Below are 17,015 nucleotides of genomic sequence, written 5' to 3'. Positions count from 1 at the left end.
GCCCTGATTCTCTGTTTCTCTGTTTCTATACTTGGCACAGAAATGGAGAGCCTAAAGGTGGGGCAAACTTTAAACTACTTTTGCACTCCCTGTATTCTCAGGCCTGATGGGGTATTTCCAATGGGTTTAGCTAATTTGCTGGCATTAAATGAAGACAAGAAATATGCCTGTTTACATGGTAAAAGGCATCTATCTTGTAGTTATCATTACATTACCAGTAAGGATATGATTCAGTCATGGAGTCTGTTACTTTAATGAACCTCTGTGACTTCTTTGGTTTCAGCCCCCACAGCCGCAACTGTGGCGGGGGCTGGAGCTGTCAGTCCCCATCCCCACCACCTGCGGGGCTCAGGCTTCGGCCCCCTGGTGGTCAGCCTCCTACCCCCAGTTATTTTTAGTAAAAGTCATGGACAGGTCGTAGGTTTCTGCGAATTTTTGTTTATTGTCCGCGACATGTCTGTGACTTTCATAGGTGCTGACTCTGGGGGTGCTTCGGGGGTGGGCACCCATGAAAAAAAAACAGTGGGTGCTTAGCAACCCCCAGCAGCCCCGCAAATCAGCTCCTCACCCTCCCTTCCAGTGCCTCTTGCCCGCCACAGATCAGCTGTTCAGCAACATGCAGGAGGTGCTGGGGGTAGGGGGTGGGAAGAGAAGGGGCCTTGGGGGAAGAGGAGGAGTGGGTGGTGCCTGTGGCAGAGCGGGGGTCGAACACCCCTGGGGAAATGAGGAAGCCAGCACCTATGGTGACTTTTACTAAAAATGACCATGACAAAATCTTAACTTTAATTGTCTGGAATCACTGGAGTTACCCCAGGGTAAAGCTGGAATAACACAATGATGAATTGGGTCCTACAAGTGCAAAGTCCAATATGTATCCAGAAAGTATCAGAGTGTTTAAACAAATGAGAGTTGAGCCCAACTGACTAAGGGTTCAGCTTTCAGTTTAATGGAGAAGAGAGAAAGTAAAAGGGAAAGTAATGACATGGAATTAGAAATGTCCTGATAAAAGTTCAAGATTAATCAACAAGCTGAAGGGATCTTGGAAATGTCTATTATTAGAGTAACATATAAAAAATGTATGGAAGTAACTTCCCTAAAAGGGTACCTATGGCAGGGCCCATTCAGACCTCCGCTCAAGTCCATAAGCAGCTCAGAGACATTTATGCTGTTAAAACACCCGGTGCAGTTTATTTACAATGTTGGTTCCCACCACCCTTGTACACTATTCAGCCTTACACCTACAGTCTTAGGGAGCCCTCCGCTCCTGAGGCAAGCAGGGAAAAATATCTCTCTTTCTCTGCTTCCTCCCTTCCTCTGCTATTTGTACCATCTGCCTAATGGCCTAACTAGCTTTAGTTCTCCTCAGCCCATCACCTAGGCACAACAATTATTAATAAGGTCTGCTCTGCTGTATTTAATTAGAACTGCAGTGACCAGAGTGCTGGATCAGCTGCTTTTGCCCAGCACTCTGTTACAGACAAGGGTGCTAAGCACCTCCCAGGATCAGTCCCCCACATATTTAATAAAGTCAAGAAAACATGATTCTAGTCCAGAGGTGGGCAAGCTATAGCCCATGAGTCACATCCGGCCCCCGGGACCCTCCTGCCCGGCCCCTGAGCTCCTGGCCAGGGAGGCTGTTCCCCCTCCCCCAACGCCTCACCTCACTGCCGGTGCAATGCTCTGGGCAGCGGGACGGTGAGTTCCTGGGGCAGCGCAGCTGCAGAGCCCATCCTGACCCGGTGCTCTGTGCTGTGTGGTGGCAATGGTGGTGTGGCCCGGCTCTAGCCGGGCGGCACAGCTGTAGTGCCGCCAGCCATGGGTACTCCAGGCAGCGCGGTAAGGGGGCAGGGAGCAGGGAGGGTTGGATAGGGAGTAGGGGAGTTTGGGTGGTCAGAGGGTGGAGGTGTGGATAGGAGTTGGAGCGGGAACAGGGGGTTGAATGCAGGAGTCAGGAAGGGGGGAGGTTGGATGGGGCGGCAGGGGGCAGTCAGGGGCAGGGGTTCCGGGGGCAGTCAGGCGACAGGGAGAAGGGGTGGTAGGATGGGGCAGGGGTCATGGAGGGGGCAGTCAGGAATGAGAGGAGGGGTTGGATGGGGTGGGGGGCCGTTGGGGCGGGGGTCTGGGGGCGGTCAGAGGACAGGGAGCGGGGGGATGCGGATGGGGCAAGGGTCCCGGGGGAGGCCGTCAGGGAACAGGGGGATTGGATGGGGCAGGAGTCCTGGGGGGGGTGGATAGGAGGTGGGGGCCGGGCCACAACCCCCTCCCCTAACCGGCCCTCCATACAATTTCTGAAACCCGATGCGGCCCTCAGGCCAAAAAGTTTGCCCGCCCCTGTTCTAGTCAATGCTGTTGCTTGCAAACTATTGATCTTGAATTAGAATCTGAAATGTGCCCTGTGATGAAAGAGCTAACATGACTAATTCAAAATGTAAATATGCAGAAAAAACAATAGAAATAATTTTGTAAAGCATTAGGCCAATTAAAATACCCTAATCCTTCTAACAGATTATCCTCTTTGCTATTCTAGTGGGTCATTGTTGTCAATATCCCCAGATGTCATTGTGCAGTGAGAATCCCATAGAGACTAATTATTTTTTTCTGACTTGCAATAAAAATACAGGGAATTACTTTTAAGCCCTTTTTTTTTACCTCCTGGGTTTGCCTAAGTACAATGGATAAACTGTGCCCTAAAAATGTAGACTTGTTGTATATCCCCCTTCTCATAACTGACTTGCCTTGTCTCAATTATACTATGTAGAGTGGGGAATGTCTGTTAGAGTTGGGAAAGTAAGGTCTTGTGTACTCACTGACTGCACTGAGGTTAGTCCAGATTTACCATGGCATATGTGAGAGGAGAATCAGGGCCTGCAGCCATAGCAAAGTGAGAAGACATGAGTGTGAATGTGTTTATGAGATATTCACTAACTATTGGAGACAGCATGAATTGTGGGGAGGGGAAGTGTATTTGTGTAAAAAGGCAGGTAAAGGAATTGCCATCAGTGTGTACTCCACATTACCACAGGAACAAATGTAATAATATAGGCAGTGAATTAATATGTAATATTTGAAACATTAACATTTGACTTGGTGACTTACGAAATCAATTTCACAGACTGGAGGTTAAAATAAACAACTGAGGGCTGTAATTATTGAGATCTAGCCTTCCTTTTATTTGCACTTAAATTACATTCACACAGGCAAAAGCAAGCCATGTGGTAGTAAGGTTGGCCCCACAGAGCTAAACCACCATATTTAAATGTGGTCAATTTCAGTGATGAACTATGAACAGCATGGCAGGTTACCCTCCCATTCCTTTAAAGGGCAGCTGATGCCTTGTGGAAAACAATGTATTCAGAGATAAATCGATTGGTACAGAATGTATTTTCTGTACGTCTTTTCTTCTGCTTTTGAACACTAGGGATATTTGCATGAAAATGGAATGATGTACGTTTCTGAAGGGATTGTGCTGCTGCTGCTCATCCCTCACTTCAAGTCACGTGGCCAAATTCTGCTCTCAGCTACAGTGGTGTAAAGCGAAGCACTGAAGAATGAAAGCAGGAGGGCTGAAGCTGGTCAATGGGACGGTTCATGTGCTTAAACTTAAGCATATGTAAAATGCTTTGCTGGATCAGGGCAGAAGTGCACAGCACCTTTCAAGGTGAAACCTGACCCCCATTGACTTCACTGGAGTTACTCCAGATTTACTCTGGTGTAACAGAGAGCAGAATGTGACTCCTTCTCCTATGTTTGTGACATCATAACATTTTGCACAGGAGCCAGTTGTGATGTCACAGGCACTGTGGTGGTTGCTGGGGAAATTAGCAACAAGAACAGATAAGTTCCTCAGAAAAGAAGATCCTGTTTTCACATGATGCCCCTAGAAATATAAGTAGAGGAAGAGAAATACATCAAGTAGAACTCTTTATTACTAGAATACTTTCCAGTTTTCCACGAGCTACCAAGTATAGAGTCTTACAGAGGGGCACAATGTGTGGAGGATCCAGAAAATCACCCTCCTCATGTGATCTGTGTAATCACTGAGCAGAATTGCAATCCCTGTGCTCAGGGGAGTACTGCAGCTGCTCCCTAATCACTCTGGGGTAGGGAGAAAGTGAGGGATAGATGTAGGCAAAGACATGGCCAGAGCTGATCATCTATGCAGGGTGGGATAGGTAGTATACTGTAGCACTTAGAGGGATGTGGCATTTTGCAAAGTCCCCACTCACTTCAGGACACCTTCTGTCTGAGGCATGATGCTTCCCATACTCCTCCCAGGGCAGTGCTGCTCTGTACCACCCTTCAGTGTTGGGGGAGCTCTGTGCAATTAGCACCACCTAGCTCACAGTGATCTATATTATCCAATGGAAGCACATATAGACTTCTAAAGGGATTTTATGCACAGTGTATACATATTGGACATTTTGCTTTCTCTTATCCCTGGATCATATCCAAGCCAGACTTCAGTAAATTTTTTGCCAATTAATTAATTCTGCATCTTTAAAAAAAACAAAATGTTTTGCAAATATGTATGATGCTAGATTAATCAGTGGAGTGGAAAATGAAGTTACCTTTTCTTTGACCTACCAGAATGTGCCTCCTTGTTTAATTCATTCATATTCCAAATGAGTGGGTAGAACAGGGTGGTGGGTTTGCCTAGTTGAGCTCCCTTCCAGCCCTTCATTTCTATGATTCTGTGAACCATCCCTGTTAGCAGGTGCTGTTACTGCTGGGAAAAGATAAGTAGGCTCTGCTCTCTTTCTGAGGCAGATGGATCCCCACCCCACATGGATAAGGGAGGTAGGAGTGCCTCTACAAAGAAAGGGTCTAGGGTGTGGGATGGACAGTCCTGAAGGGGAACCCAATGAGCAGCCAAGCTTGAGAAGCTCAGAGCTAATCTGTGTGGTATATTGTTGCTAATTTCTTTGGTAATAATACTCTGCCCCCTCCTTAGACCCTATATCCATGCGGTGTTTAAACCTTGCTGCCTCTTCTTGCACAGCATCTCCAAGATGTGACCTTCCCTCTCTGTCCACATTGCCAAAATTCTTTTCCAAGCCTAATCATATTGTACCTTGATTACTGTAATCTCCTCTCTGGCCTGGATGTCTGCAACCTATCCCCACTCAAGTTCATTCAACATGCTGTTGCTAAGATCATCGTGGCTTGTCACTCTATGTCACTCCCCTCTTTATGTCCCGCCTTTGGATTCCCTCTTCCACCATATCAAACATAAACCTCTTGTCCTCGCAATTTATCTCCACCCTACCTGTCTGATCTCTTATCTTATTGCATCTCCTGCCTTTGCTCTGACAATGGTGTCAACCTCAATCTCTTGCTCCTCCAATAAGAATTTTTGCACTTTTACCCATGCTGCAATGTATGAGTGGTGAAAGCTCCCAGTCAAATCTGTAAAGCCACTACTTCATGCTCCAAGTTTTTCCTCAAAATTCTCCTCTGCTGTAAAGTATACAGCAAAATACAACCTGATAACAGATAGGCAGGTGAAGAGCTTCATTCACCACTGCTGATCTACCTAAGACAGGGATAGTCAATTACTTTTGGTCAAGATCCAAATTTCTTGGTCAAGGTATAGTCAAGGTCCAAACTCCAGAGAAAATTAAGTAAATGAAAAGATTTCAGGGTCTGTACAAAAGCATTTTGCAGTCCAGATTTGGCCCATGGTCTACCTGTTGACTACCCTTGGCCTAAGAATTTCACACACATTGTCCTGGCTCCGGTGCCCCTCCCCTCCAAACTCTGACTTCCTGTTCATCTCATCTACATATCCCTTGTCTTTTGGACTGTAAGCTCTTTGGAGCAGGGACTGTCATTTATTATATGCTGGTATGGTTTGTACAGTGGGGCCCAATCTGGTAATGGCCTTCTTGTGCTACTGCAATATAAATGTTGATTCCTTTATGGTATTTGTATGTGTCCCGCCCATTACCACAGTATCTGAGCATCTCACAATCTTTTTAAATTTTTTATCTATGTATTTATCAAGTTTTAACCAGTTTACAAATCACTGTCATGTAAATATCAATAACCATTACAACAGTAAGCTTTTATTTAGAGTAACATAATACAATAATGTAAACATCAGAGCTCTCTATTTAACAGGGTGTTACCATATTGTACCTCACAATCTTTAATGTATTTTCCACATAGCAGCTTTAGGAAGGGACATGCAATCATACACATATTACAGATGGAGATCCAAGGCACAGAAAGACTAAGCCCTGGTCTACATTAGGACTTTAGGTCAAATTTAGCAGCGTTAAATCGATGTAAACCTGCACCTGTCCACACAATGAAGCCCTTTATTTCCACTTAAAGGGCTCTTAAAATCAATTTCCTTACTCCACCCCTGACAAGTGGATTAGCGCTTAAATCGGCCTTGCCGGGTTGAATTTGGGGTACTGTGGACACAATTCAACGGTATTGGCCTCCAGGAGCTATCCCAGAGTGCTCCATTGTGACTGCTCTGGACAGCACTCTCAACTCAGATGCACAATTGTCTGCCGTTGCTCTGACGCAGGGAGGGGCGACTGACGACATGGTTTACAGGGTTGGCTTACAGGGAGTTAAAATCAACAAAGGGGGTGGTTTTACATCAAGGAGTATTTCAGGCAGGACTTCACGGAGGGTTCCAATAAGAAATGGTGCACCTAAGTTATTGTTCTTATTGGAACAAGCAGGTTGGTCTGGCCTCTGATTGATACATGGCTAGATTTACCTCGCTGCACCTTCTCTGTGAGTGACTGCAGTGTGACCTAGAGGAATGAGTCCCCTAAATGGGGGACGGGGGAAGGGGTTGCAAATGAGTACAAAACAAATCTGGTCTATTTCTTGTTTTGATACACTCCATCTATCTTTTACATCTTTGGCTGGCAGCAGACGGTGCAGAAGGACTGCATGCCATCCACATCTCATCGCTGCTCGGCAGAAGATGATACAAGAGGACTGCTAGCAATCCGTATCGCCTGCCTGCTCACCATAAGATGGTTCAATAGGACTGACTGCAGGACTAAAGAGAATGACCTGATCAACTCACTCCAAATTTAGTCCCTGCACCCATGTCTGCCCAGGCGCTCCTGATCGACCTCACAGAGGCGACCAGGAGCACCTCAGACATGACGATGACGGCTACCAGTCCTACTGTACCATCTGCTGCCATAAGGCAATGGGTTGCTGCTGCTGTGTAGCAATTCAGTACCATGTCTGCCAGCACCCAGAAGACATACGGTGATGGTGAGCTGAGTGGGTTCCATGCTTGCCATGGTATGGCGTCTGCACGGGTAACCCAGGAAAAAAGGCACAAAACGATTGTCTGCCCTTTCTTTCATGGAGGGAGGGAGGGAAGGGGGGCCTGACAACATGTACCCAGAACCACCCGCAACAATGTTTTAGCCCCATCAGGCATTGGGATCTCAATCCAGAATTCCAATGGGCAGCGGAGACTGCGGGAACTGTGGGATAGCTACCCACAGTGCAACGCTCCGGAAGTCGACGCTTGCCTCGGTACTGTGGAAGCACTCCGCTGAGTTAATGCACTTAGAGCATTTTCTGTGGGGACACACACACTCGAATATATAACACCGATTTCTAAAAACCCGACTTCTATAAATTCGATCTAATTTCGTAGTGTAGACATACCCTCAGTAACTGAGTCGCATAGAAAGCCTGCGGGACAACAGCCAATGAAGGTTTCCTGAGTCCCAGGAGAGCAGCCTAGCTCTGTGGCCATCCTTCCACTCTACTAGAGATAATAAATATTAATAATAATAAAGCCAAGCCCTAAAACTTTGTTTCAGAGCAGATTAGGAAAGGCATAATGGATCTGAAAAACTGAATGCTTTATAAGGTTTTTTCAAGTACATTGTTACAGTAAATGTTTAGATTTTCCAGTGACATACTAATAAAACAATTATTAGGAAATGCAAGTTTATGTACAAATATTTACAGAACAATGTAATAGATAATTAAATTAGATGTTCTCTAATTCTAGTAGTTCACAGTAACAGTTCTGCCACACTAAACAATTATTGATATAGTCATCATATTTAACCTCTTTTCCTCCAAGAAAAGTTGTCAAAAGCATTTTAATCGAATAATTTCTGTCAAATCCATAGAGGTGGCAGATGAAAAAATAAGTAAAGGCTTTGGTATAATTAGTATTGAAGAAATGTTATTGTTTGGCATCTCAATGGGCAATATAAAAAGATAATGCAGTTCCCTGGTCAATCAACAAAATATTGATAATCAACCATTGTCCATTAATTTCATTTTATTAAATCCATCTCTAAAATACCTCTCTATGATGCTCTCTTACCCACTAGCCAATCAAACCTTTCTTAGCAACATCTTGGAAAACTATGTTTTCTCAACTAGAAATAACCAGTTCTCTCAAAACAATACCAAAGCTTATTTCCTGCCTGGCTCTCACTCCTTTCACAGTACTGAATCTGCTCTTCTCAGTGGAGTCAACTACTCACTTCTTTCATTCAAGCCTGCCTCCTTCTCATCCTTCTTAGCCACGAAGTGATCTGCTTACAAGTGATACTGTTGACTGTAACATCTTTCTTGTTTATCTGACAGTTCAGTGGAGATCAGGCACAATTTGGTGTCCTGATTTGCTCCTACTTCCTTTTTCTGTGATTGACAAGACAACTTTCCACAGCTAACCCTCTCCATGATGGTATGGCCCCGGGCCTACTTTCCTATCTTATTTCCCACTGCCAACTACTTTCTACTCAATATATTCAGAAATGACATCCTACTACAGAAAAGCAACCCTTAACCAAGAAATGTCCTCCCCTCCATCTTCCTCCTCAGTGCAAATCTCAAGTCATATCCTTGGCTGGTGTAAATTGGCACAGCTTTATTAAAGGCAATGGAGCTATGTTGAACAACACTATCTGAGAATCCTCTCATATTGACTCCTAGGATTTAGACTTGAACCAAACTATTTATTGGCTTCTAGCATCCCCCATGTGAATCTGCCTTTGGTCAGTAGGAGTCTCTCCATTAGCTATAACAGGAGACCAAAACAGCCAACACATGGTTGGTTCATGCTGCTGGTAATGGGTGAAAGAACCTTTCCACCTGTAGGCTACTATTTCAAATGTAGCTCAAAACTGTAATAAGAGAAAGTTGTTACCATTTGGTGGAATGAGTTCAGTGGTCTCCAACCAGTTCCTAGTGAACATGTGTCCACATGTCAAAATATCACTGGCACTATCAATCTCAGCAGAGGCCAACTACTGCAAAGCCCCAGAGACTAAGCAACCTTCCTCCTAGCATGGGACATCCAGATCAGAGCTGAGAAATGTTGCAGGATAGCATAGGAAAACTTGCACTGCTGTTGCCAATGTTGTACCTGATACATGGATAGAGAGAGAACTTGTGTCCTCACAACTGACAATCCAGCACCTTCCATGAGTACTACATTTACAGTAACAAAAAGTTTATTCAAATCTCACTCCAAGATTTTAATTGTTGTCCTTCACCCTCATCCTAATAAACACTTTTTACCCATGAGACTCCTAGTTTCCCACTGCTTCATTACTTTTCCTACAACTTGTCCATTACATTCCTCTTCAGACCTGCCCTAGCACATCCACAGATGCTACCTGTCTGAGATACAATAATCTATAGTACATATATTAATTTTATTTGTATCTATATAGTCTAATCTGTGTGGAAGCTGAGCATGTCCCTTCATTTCTCTGTGTCTCAACTGTCTCCTGTATAAAATGAGGGTCATGTAATCTCTTCTATAGAGTGCTTTGAGATCAATGGATGAAAAACACTATATAAAAGCTAGGTATTGTTTTTAAGTGTGCTGTGATACTCTTTGTATGCTTGACTGGATACAGAGATTAATTGTATCTACCTATCTAGGTTCTTATGGTCCCTATCAACATAGGACATTATTGGTTAATAAGTGATATGCCATACCTTTTCCCATCTTTGTCCTCATGTGTTGTCTCTCTATAAACAGCAACAAGTCTAATACCTGCCTGCATTCCCAGTCTCAGACAAATTGTCATCTCTTATTTCTTTACTGTGATAGGTAGCTACAATTTAAAATTCCTTTGGCAAGTTATCTTCCCTTTGAAAAAATTCACTCAGTTTCCCCCTTTTCCCTACACAAATCTCTCTAAACCTAGTAAACTGGTTTCTAGTAGCTCAGAGAGGAACTGGAGCACTGTCTGAGAACATCTGCCACCCTCTTCAGAAGATAACCTAACTTAAAAATTCAGGCTTATCCCCAATCCTTTATGCCAAAATGCTGATGTAATATAATTTGTTCTCATCACTGGTCAAACCATTTTGGCATTAAGTTATTTTGTCTATTATTGACTACATCACAGCTTTCTCCTCGCCTATTTGTTGGTGCTCACTGATAAAGTACAGCAGTGAAACTCCTATTAATACAGGTCTATGAGGCTGTAGATGTGACCAAGAAGAGCAAGATGTGCTATGCAAATGTTTACACAGAAACCTGTATAAGTGTATCTAAAATATATCAAAATATATTGAAAATAGGAGAAATTGAAATATATGGATTGAAAAACTTATTAAAACTAGAGAATCTAAACCAGATGTGAATTTTGTGGCATTTCAGAGCCAGACCTGGATCTGAACTTCATGCCTGGCACAGACCTCTACAATGAGCCAAACCAAAATCCTAGACCTAAACACACCATATACTTTGGACAAATTCAGGTCAGGACACAAATCCACTTTCAGAGTAGCAGCCGTTACAGCTGTTAGTCTGTATTCGCAAAAAGAAAAGGAGTACTTGTGGCACCTTAGAGACTAACAAATTTATCTGAGCATAAGCTTCCGTGAGCTACAGCTCACTTGCACTGAGGTCCATCTCAAAGTAAAACCAAGAAGATATTGGTTTTGTCTCGATAAGCTTAGATGATGACTTCAGAGGAAAACCATATAGGGCCTGGTTCACTAGCCTTACTCGTGTTGCATTGTACCTTACTCAGCTGAGACTACTTCCAGAGTAAGCTACTTGATGTGAGTGAGAGGGTGAAGTCATTGTTATGCCCTTTTTTCTGTAAAATGGGGGTAGTATCAACCTCTCCTATTAGACTGTAAGATCTTTGGGGCAGAGATCCATCATTTTGTTCTATGTTTGTACAGCACCTAGCACAATAGGGTCCTGGTCAATGACTAAGGTTCACAGGCACTATGGTAATACAAATAAATAAATCAATCTCCCTCTCCAGGAGAACTTGCTGGAAAGAGGGTGGGGAAGGAAAGAGTGGGCAGTCATGCCTCTCCCTAGGGTGGTATAGTTCTGCCCCATCCCCAGTGCAGAGTGGTGGCTAAAGAATGCCACACCTGAGTCCCTATTGTTATTTTCCTTGTCCACTCCCTATATCTATTCTTCCTATTATATCACTATCCATTTCTAAGGCTCTGTTAGCCTGGCAACGTTAAGCAGAGTGTCAAAACTAAAACTATGGTAACTGTCAAATTATAAAACAGCCTGAAGTACAAAATGACACCGAAATTATTATAAAGCTGCCTTTAAAAAATATAAATCTCACACTAACTTAATATAATTGTCAGTTTTATGTTTCTTGTAATTGTTTTCTTACTCAAATCTTTTATATAGGGATTAATTGTCCTCCAGCATATGACAGTGGATGAATCATTTATGAAAGTATATTCTCTCTCTCTAAATCAGAGCTGTGAACCTCCAACTTCCAGGCAAGGGCTAGGACTGGGTGATTCTTTCTTTCCAGGCTACTGGAACTCCCTCTTGTGAACGAAGTATGAGTTCCCTCTTTCACAACAAAGTAACTTAAAGAATTGGATAAAAAAAATAGCCAGGGAATCAGGCTTGACAGTTTCACAGCATTTCTACGGTGGTTTTTGTTTGTCTGTTTGTTTTTGTTTTGTTTTGTTTTTTACTTTCCCTTCTATAAAACCATAAGAAAGGAGCATCTGTAAAAGTCAGTTCTCAGATGAATGCTCTCGAAACACAATTCCTCAACCCCCTCTCCCCAAAACCCCTGTGAGGGGGGCATACAGTAGAAGAAGCTAAATAGGACAGGATAGCAGGCTGTGGAGTGGCAGTCTGGTCCCTTCATCTACGCATTTACTTTTCTCTTGGTGCCCCTATAGGTATTTCTCATTGTAGTAACATTATTGGGGATATTTGGAGAAAAAGGCAATGTCCGGGGCCGCTGGAGGGAGCGGCGAATTCACACCCTGTTCTGCCTCAGGCACACTGGTCTGTGCCATCCTGCTTGCCCCAGGCCAAAGGAAGAGGGAGAGCAATGGCTCCCAGTTTTCACTGGAAGTGCAGATGCCGCTGCAGCTGCTGGGGGTATTGAGAAGGTCTTCAAAGCAGGGGGAGACAGCAGGACATTCGGGTGCCCCTTCTCAGAAAGCAGATCGGCCCAGATATGCACTTACAAGGCTCCGAATCAGGGACACAAGAAATATACCTGTGCCGTGTAAGAAGCGGTAAGCCCCGGGAACCGGATTACGGCGGGGCGGGTAACCCGCTCCGAGATCCCAGCCTCCTGAGTGCACTCTGGAAATCACGCCCGGCCGGCGCCAAGACGGGGCCGCGCTCCAGGCGCTGTGCGGGCTGCAGGGAGTCGCCCTGTGGGGGCAGGTGTCCTGGTGGGGGGGGGCGCCCTGCCCCAAGCAGCAGGGAGGAAGCTGGGCGCGCGTGACGGAGCCCCGTGCAGTGAGGGAGAGGGGACACGGTTGGGAGGGAGACCGCTACTGGGTGGGGGGGGCGGTCCCTACGTCGGCGGTGCGAGGGGTGCCTATGCTGGGGGGCTGCCGGGGAGTCCCGCAGAGCGCCTGAGCCGAGCAGGGCTCCCGCCCGGCCGCTCCTCCCGGCGGGGCTGAGCAGGGGGCGGAGGCGGGCTGCCGAGCTGCTGCCGTCACGCGCGCCTTTTCCCTCAGCCCTTCGCCGAGCAGCCGCGGCGGCCCCAGCCCGGCTCCCACGCCCTCCCCAGCCGGGTGGCGGGCGGCAGCGCCATGCAGCCTCCACCCCCTCCTCCTCGCCGGCTCTGAGTCCATGCCATGCTGCTGCCGCCGCTCCTGCCGGCGCTGCTGGCCGCCTGCCTGCCCCCCTGCCAGGGCTGGAGCCCCGCCGCGGCCGGCGGGGGGCAGGAGGAGCCCGAGCTCTTGCTGCCCCCCATCAACTCCTCCTCGCGCTCCCTGGCCAGCCTGGAGCGCGACCTGCGCGGGATGGGCGGGCAGGCTGAGGCGGGCAGCCCCAGCCGGGAGCCGCCTCCCGCCGCCGCCGCCGGCCCGCAGCCGCCCCAGCCCCCCGAGGAGGCGCCCTGCAACATCAGCGTGCAGCGGCAGATGCTGAGCTCGCTGCTGGTGCGCTGGAGCCGCCCGCTCGGCATCCCCTGCGACCTGCTGCTCTTCTCCACCAACGGCCACGGGCGGGCCTTCTTCTCCGCCGCCTTCCACCGCGTGGGGCCGCCGCTGCTCATCGAGCACCTGGGGCTGGCGGCGGGGGGAGCCCAGCAGGACCTGCGCCTCTGCGTGGGCTGCAGCTGGGTGCGGGGGCGCAGGGTCGGGCGGCTCCGGGCAGCGGCCGCCGCCGCCGCCTCCTCCTCGCTGTCCGAGCCCGGCCAGTACTGGCTGCAGGGGGAGCCGCTGAATTTCTGCTGCCTGGATTTCAGCCTGGAGGAGCTGAAGGGGGAGCCGGGCTGGCGGCTGAACCGCAAGCCCATCGAGTCCACCCTGGTGGCTTGTTTCATGACTCTCGTCATCATCGTGTGGAGCGTGGCCGCCCTCATCTGGCCGGTGCCCATCATCGCCGGCTTCCTGCCCAACGGCATGGAGCAGCGGAGGAGCACCGCGGTGGCTGCGAGCGCCACCGCCGCTGGCAAATAACCCCCCTCCCCGCTCCGCGCTCCGCGCTCCGCTCCGCTGGGGCCGCCCTCCTCCGTTTGCTGTGCGATCTGCTCCCGAGACTGGGGCGGACGCTGGTGGACTCGCATCCCCTCCCCGCGCGCTCTTTGTAAACGCTTCCCCCTGGGTTGGGGTGGGGGAGCACTTTAAAGCCTTGCCCAGGTTTCTTGGTGTCCAGTGCAGGCGAGTGTGGCGGTTTGCGGAGCATTGCTCCCTCCTCAGTAGTCAAAGGGATTTTGTTTTCTTTTCGTGTGCCCAAGATCCATAGCAGAAAACGACCAAATCCTGTGTATTTGTTTTCTATATTTAATAGCCGTTTTAAATGGACGTTTTAGTAAAAAACAAAAACAAAAAAACACCCCCAAACAAACGAAAAACCCTGTTCAACTGCAGTTGTTTTTAGTCAGAGTAGCTATTTGTATATGAACCAATTTGTCTTAGCAGTTTTATTTATATCAGAAGAATCTTTTCTGGCAGGATTTAAAACTGATATATTGTTATTGCTGAAACTGAACTTTAATGAAACTTTTACAGTGTATTTCCCATTTCAGATAATGTGTATTTAATATTGTAGTTCTGCGTTACTTGGCTTTTAATACAGAGATTTTCCTTCTGGAAGTCATGCTTAGCCTTTTGTTGCTCTGTTTCTCCCAGGATGGGAAAGAAGGGTTCTGCAAAATTCCCAGCTCTCCTAAATGATCGTGAAGACCATCAGTAGAAATTAGGGTATGTTACACCTGTTATTAGAGGAAGTGGATGGATGGTCACCCCAAAACTTTTTCTACACAGAGTTTGCCCATCTTTCAGAATACAAATAATGGGATCCTGTTCCCACTGGAATTAATCTTCAAAACTTCCACTTATTTCAGGATAAGAATAAATGGTCTAGATCCTCACCAGCATAGCTCCATTAACTTCTTTGGAGCTATGCCCATTTACACTTTCCTTAGGGTCTGTTGACTTCAACAGAGCTAGACAAGTACATACCATCTGAGGATCTGGCCCACTATTTGTACTGTATTGAAAACAGCTGGAAAACAATTCTCTGTGACTCCAACAAAGTGTGTGCCTCAAAGCAAGCTCAAATACACTTGCAGAAGGAATTGTAATATAATACTTCTTTGTTATTATCTTCAGTATATTTTGATATATTAGTCTTAAAGGGTTATGGTCAGGTTGTTTAGGCCCCAAATTTAGGGGTTAGGTGAGGAAGAAATTATAAACCTAGAGTCAGATTTTGATTGGCACCCTGTGTAAAGGGAGAGAGATTCTATAAGAAACCTCCTTTCTTGTGTCCCCTGTACAGCCACAACTGATTTCTCTGAAATTTCACATGCCTGAAAACCTCAGTGTAAATTAAGGAATGATTCTTTGAACTCTTTAGCTCTATAAGGGACCATATCCTGTTTGCCTTACCCAAATGAATCATCCAGCTGAAGTCAATGAGACCAGTTGTGGGAATAAAGTGAACAAGACCTGTGATAAGATTTCTAACTTTTTTTGTCAGTGTCAGCATCTTTGATTTCTAGGCACATATGAGCTCACTCTGATGGCTAATTTAACATGGCATGAGCATTTTTGTTTAATTATTCTAGGGTTTATGTAGATGAGAGGATAAGGCAACTCATATTGGCATGAAAAGTTTGAAGGGGTTAAATAGTGTTAGGATTCTTTTTTTTTTTTTTACTATTTTTAAACAAGTAAAGGACAACATTAATAAAAGAAATATATGCAATATTTTATACCATATGAAATTTGATGGAAGAGAATGCAGAGGTAAACAAGCTGCTGAGTATACCGCATGAAACAGATAAAATAAATAAAGGATATATTTAAAAATCTTATATTTTAGGGGTTTATCCTGCAGCTCTTACTCAGACAATAGGTCCATTGAGGTCAATGGAACCTTATTTTAACAAATATAGGCTCCATTCACTATGGAAAATGTTCATGTTACCTAGTGATCTGTAGCATTTTTTCCTGTGTAGGTAGTTCACTGAATCCTACCTTTCTGTTCTTGATGTGAGAAATACATTTCCATTTCTGTTTTGTATAGATTATTTTTTTCAGAAATGAGAAATGCACACAAAAGCAAATATTTGCCTTCTGTACCTTTGATACCCTGTGTGACTCATAAACCTCCTAAAATATAAACACAGGGGCCCCGGGAGAATATAGCATCTAGTTACAAATGAAGTCATGTCAATATCCTCCCAAATACGTCTAAGTGCTATAAAGCCTGTACATATATAATAAAATATCTAGTGAAGATTTACAGTGCCAGCAAGGCATTATTGTTAATAACAACAGTGCACATGTAGGCAGAGAAGGCTAATAACCTTGGGTTGAACGAATGCGTTGATTCTGCAAAATACTGAGTATTCTTTTCCTGATCCAGCAAAGCGTTTGAGCATGTTTAAATTTAAGATCTTTATGGGCCTGATTCTCTTCTCACGCCAGTTTCACCAGCAAAGCTCCATAGATTTCATCTGAATTTCACCAATTTAAGCAAAAGGAGAATTGGGCCTTATGAAATTGCCATTTTTAACAATTCTTCTTTTAACTGTGATGCCTACAGAAACATATCAAGAATGACTAAAAAGTTAATACAAAATAGATATACAGACTATAAAGTTAAGGGTGAGTTCCCTAGCTCATACCACAATCTACTTGAATGCAAATTTTATGTACATGCAGCTCTAATTATCATGTTTTGCTGCATCAATAAACAAGTGAGAAGATGGAGAAGGAGAAGAATTTGCTTTCATTCTACCATACACCTCAACATAAGTAGGGCACTTGTTAATATAACTTGTTATAGTGTGAGATGTTAGAATGGATGGATCATGTGAAATCAGAAAAGGACAAATCCTGAGCACAAATGAATTTGTTGTGCTCTAGAAAGATCTGTCTCAGACCAAGGAGACAAGGAGCTCTTTGCAGACAGTGTGGGCTTCTCCTTGGGTTGCAGTAACCTCTGTGGCTAAGCATGCTCCATTCACAGAGGGGGAATAGCCAGTGGAACTGCATTGTGGGAGATCCATCAGCATTGTCTCTGGACCCTAAAACTCCCCTGGGATGCAGGGACTTTTTGGAGA

The 17,015-nt window shown here is 45.5% G+C and overlaps 1 protein-coding gene across 1 annotated transcript; it reads left to right on the top strand.

Annotated features, from left to right (window-relative positions):
- Positions 1-12,851: 12,851 nt before the first annotated feature.
- Positions 12,852-15,416, top strand: TMEM158 (transmembrane protein 158). The gene has a single exon (XM_073329513.1). The coding sequence runs from the start codon at positions 13,072-13,074 to the stop codon at positions 13,897-13,899; it is 828 nt and encodes a 275-aa protein (XP_073185614.1). The 5' UTR covers positions 12,852-13,071; the 3' UTR covers positions 13,900-15,416.
- The last annotated feature ends 1,599 nt before the right edge of the window (positions 15,417-17,015 follow it).

Source organism: Lepidochelys kempii, chromosome 2, assembly GCF_965140265.1.
Source record: "Lepidochelys kempii isolate rLepKem1 chromosome 2, rLepKem1.hap2, whole genome shotgun sequence".
NCBI lineage: Eukaryota > Metazoa > Chordata > Testudines > Cheloniidae > Lepidochelys > Lepidochelys kempii.
This window is presented reverse-complemented; position numbering and strand designations above follow the sequence as displayed.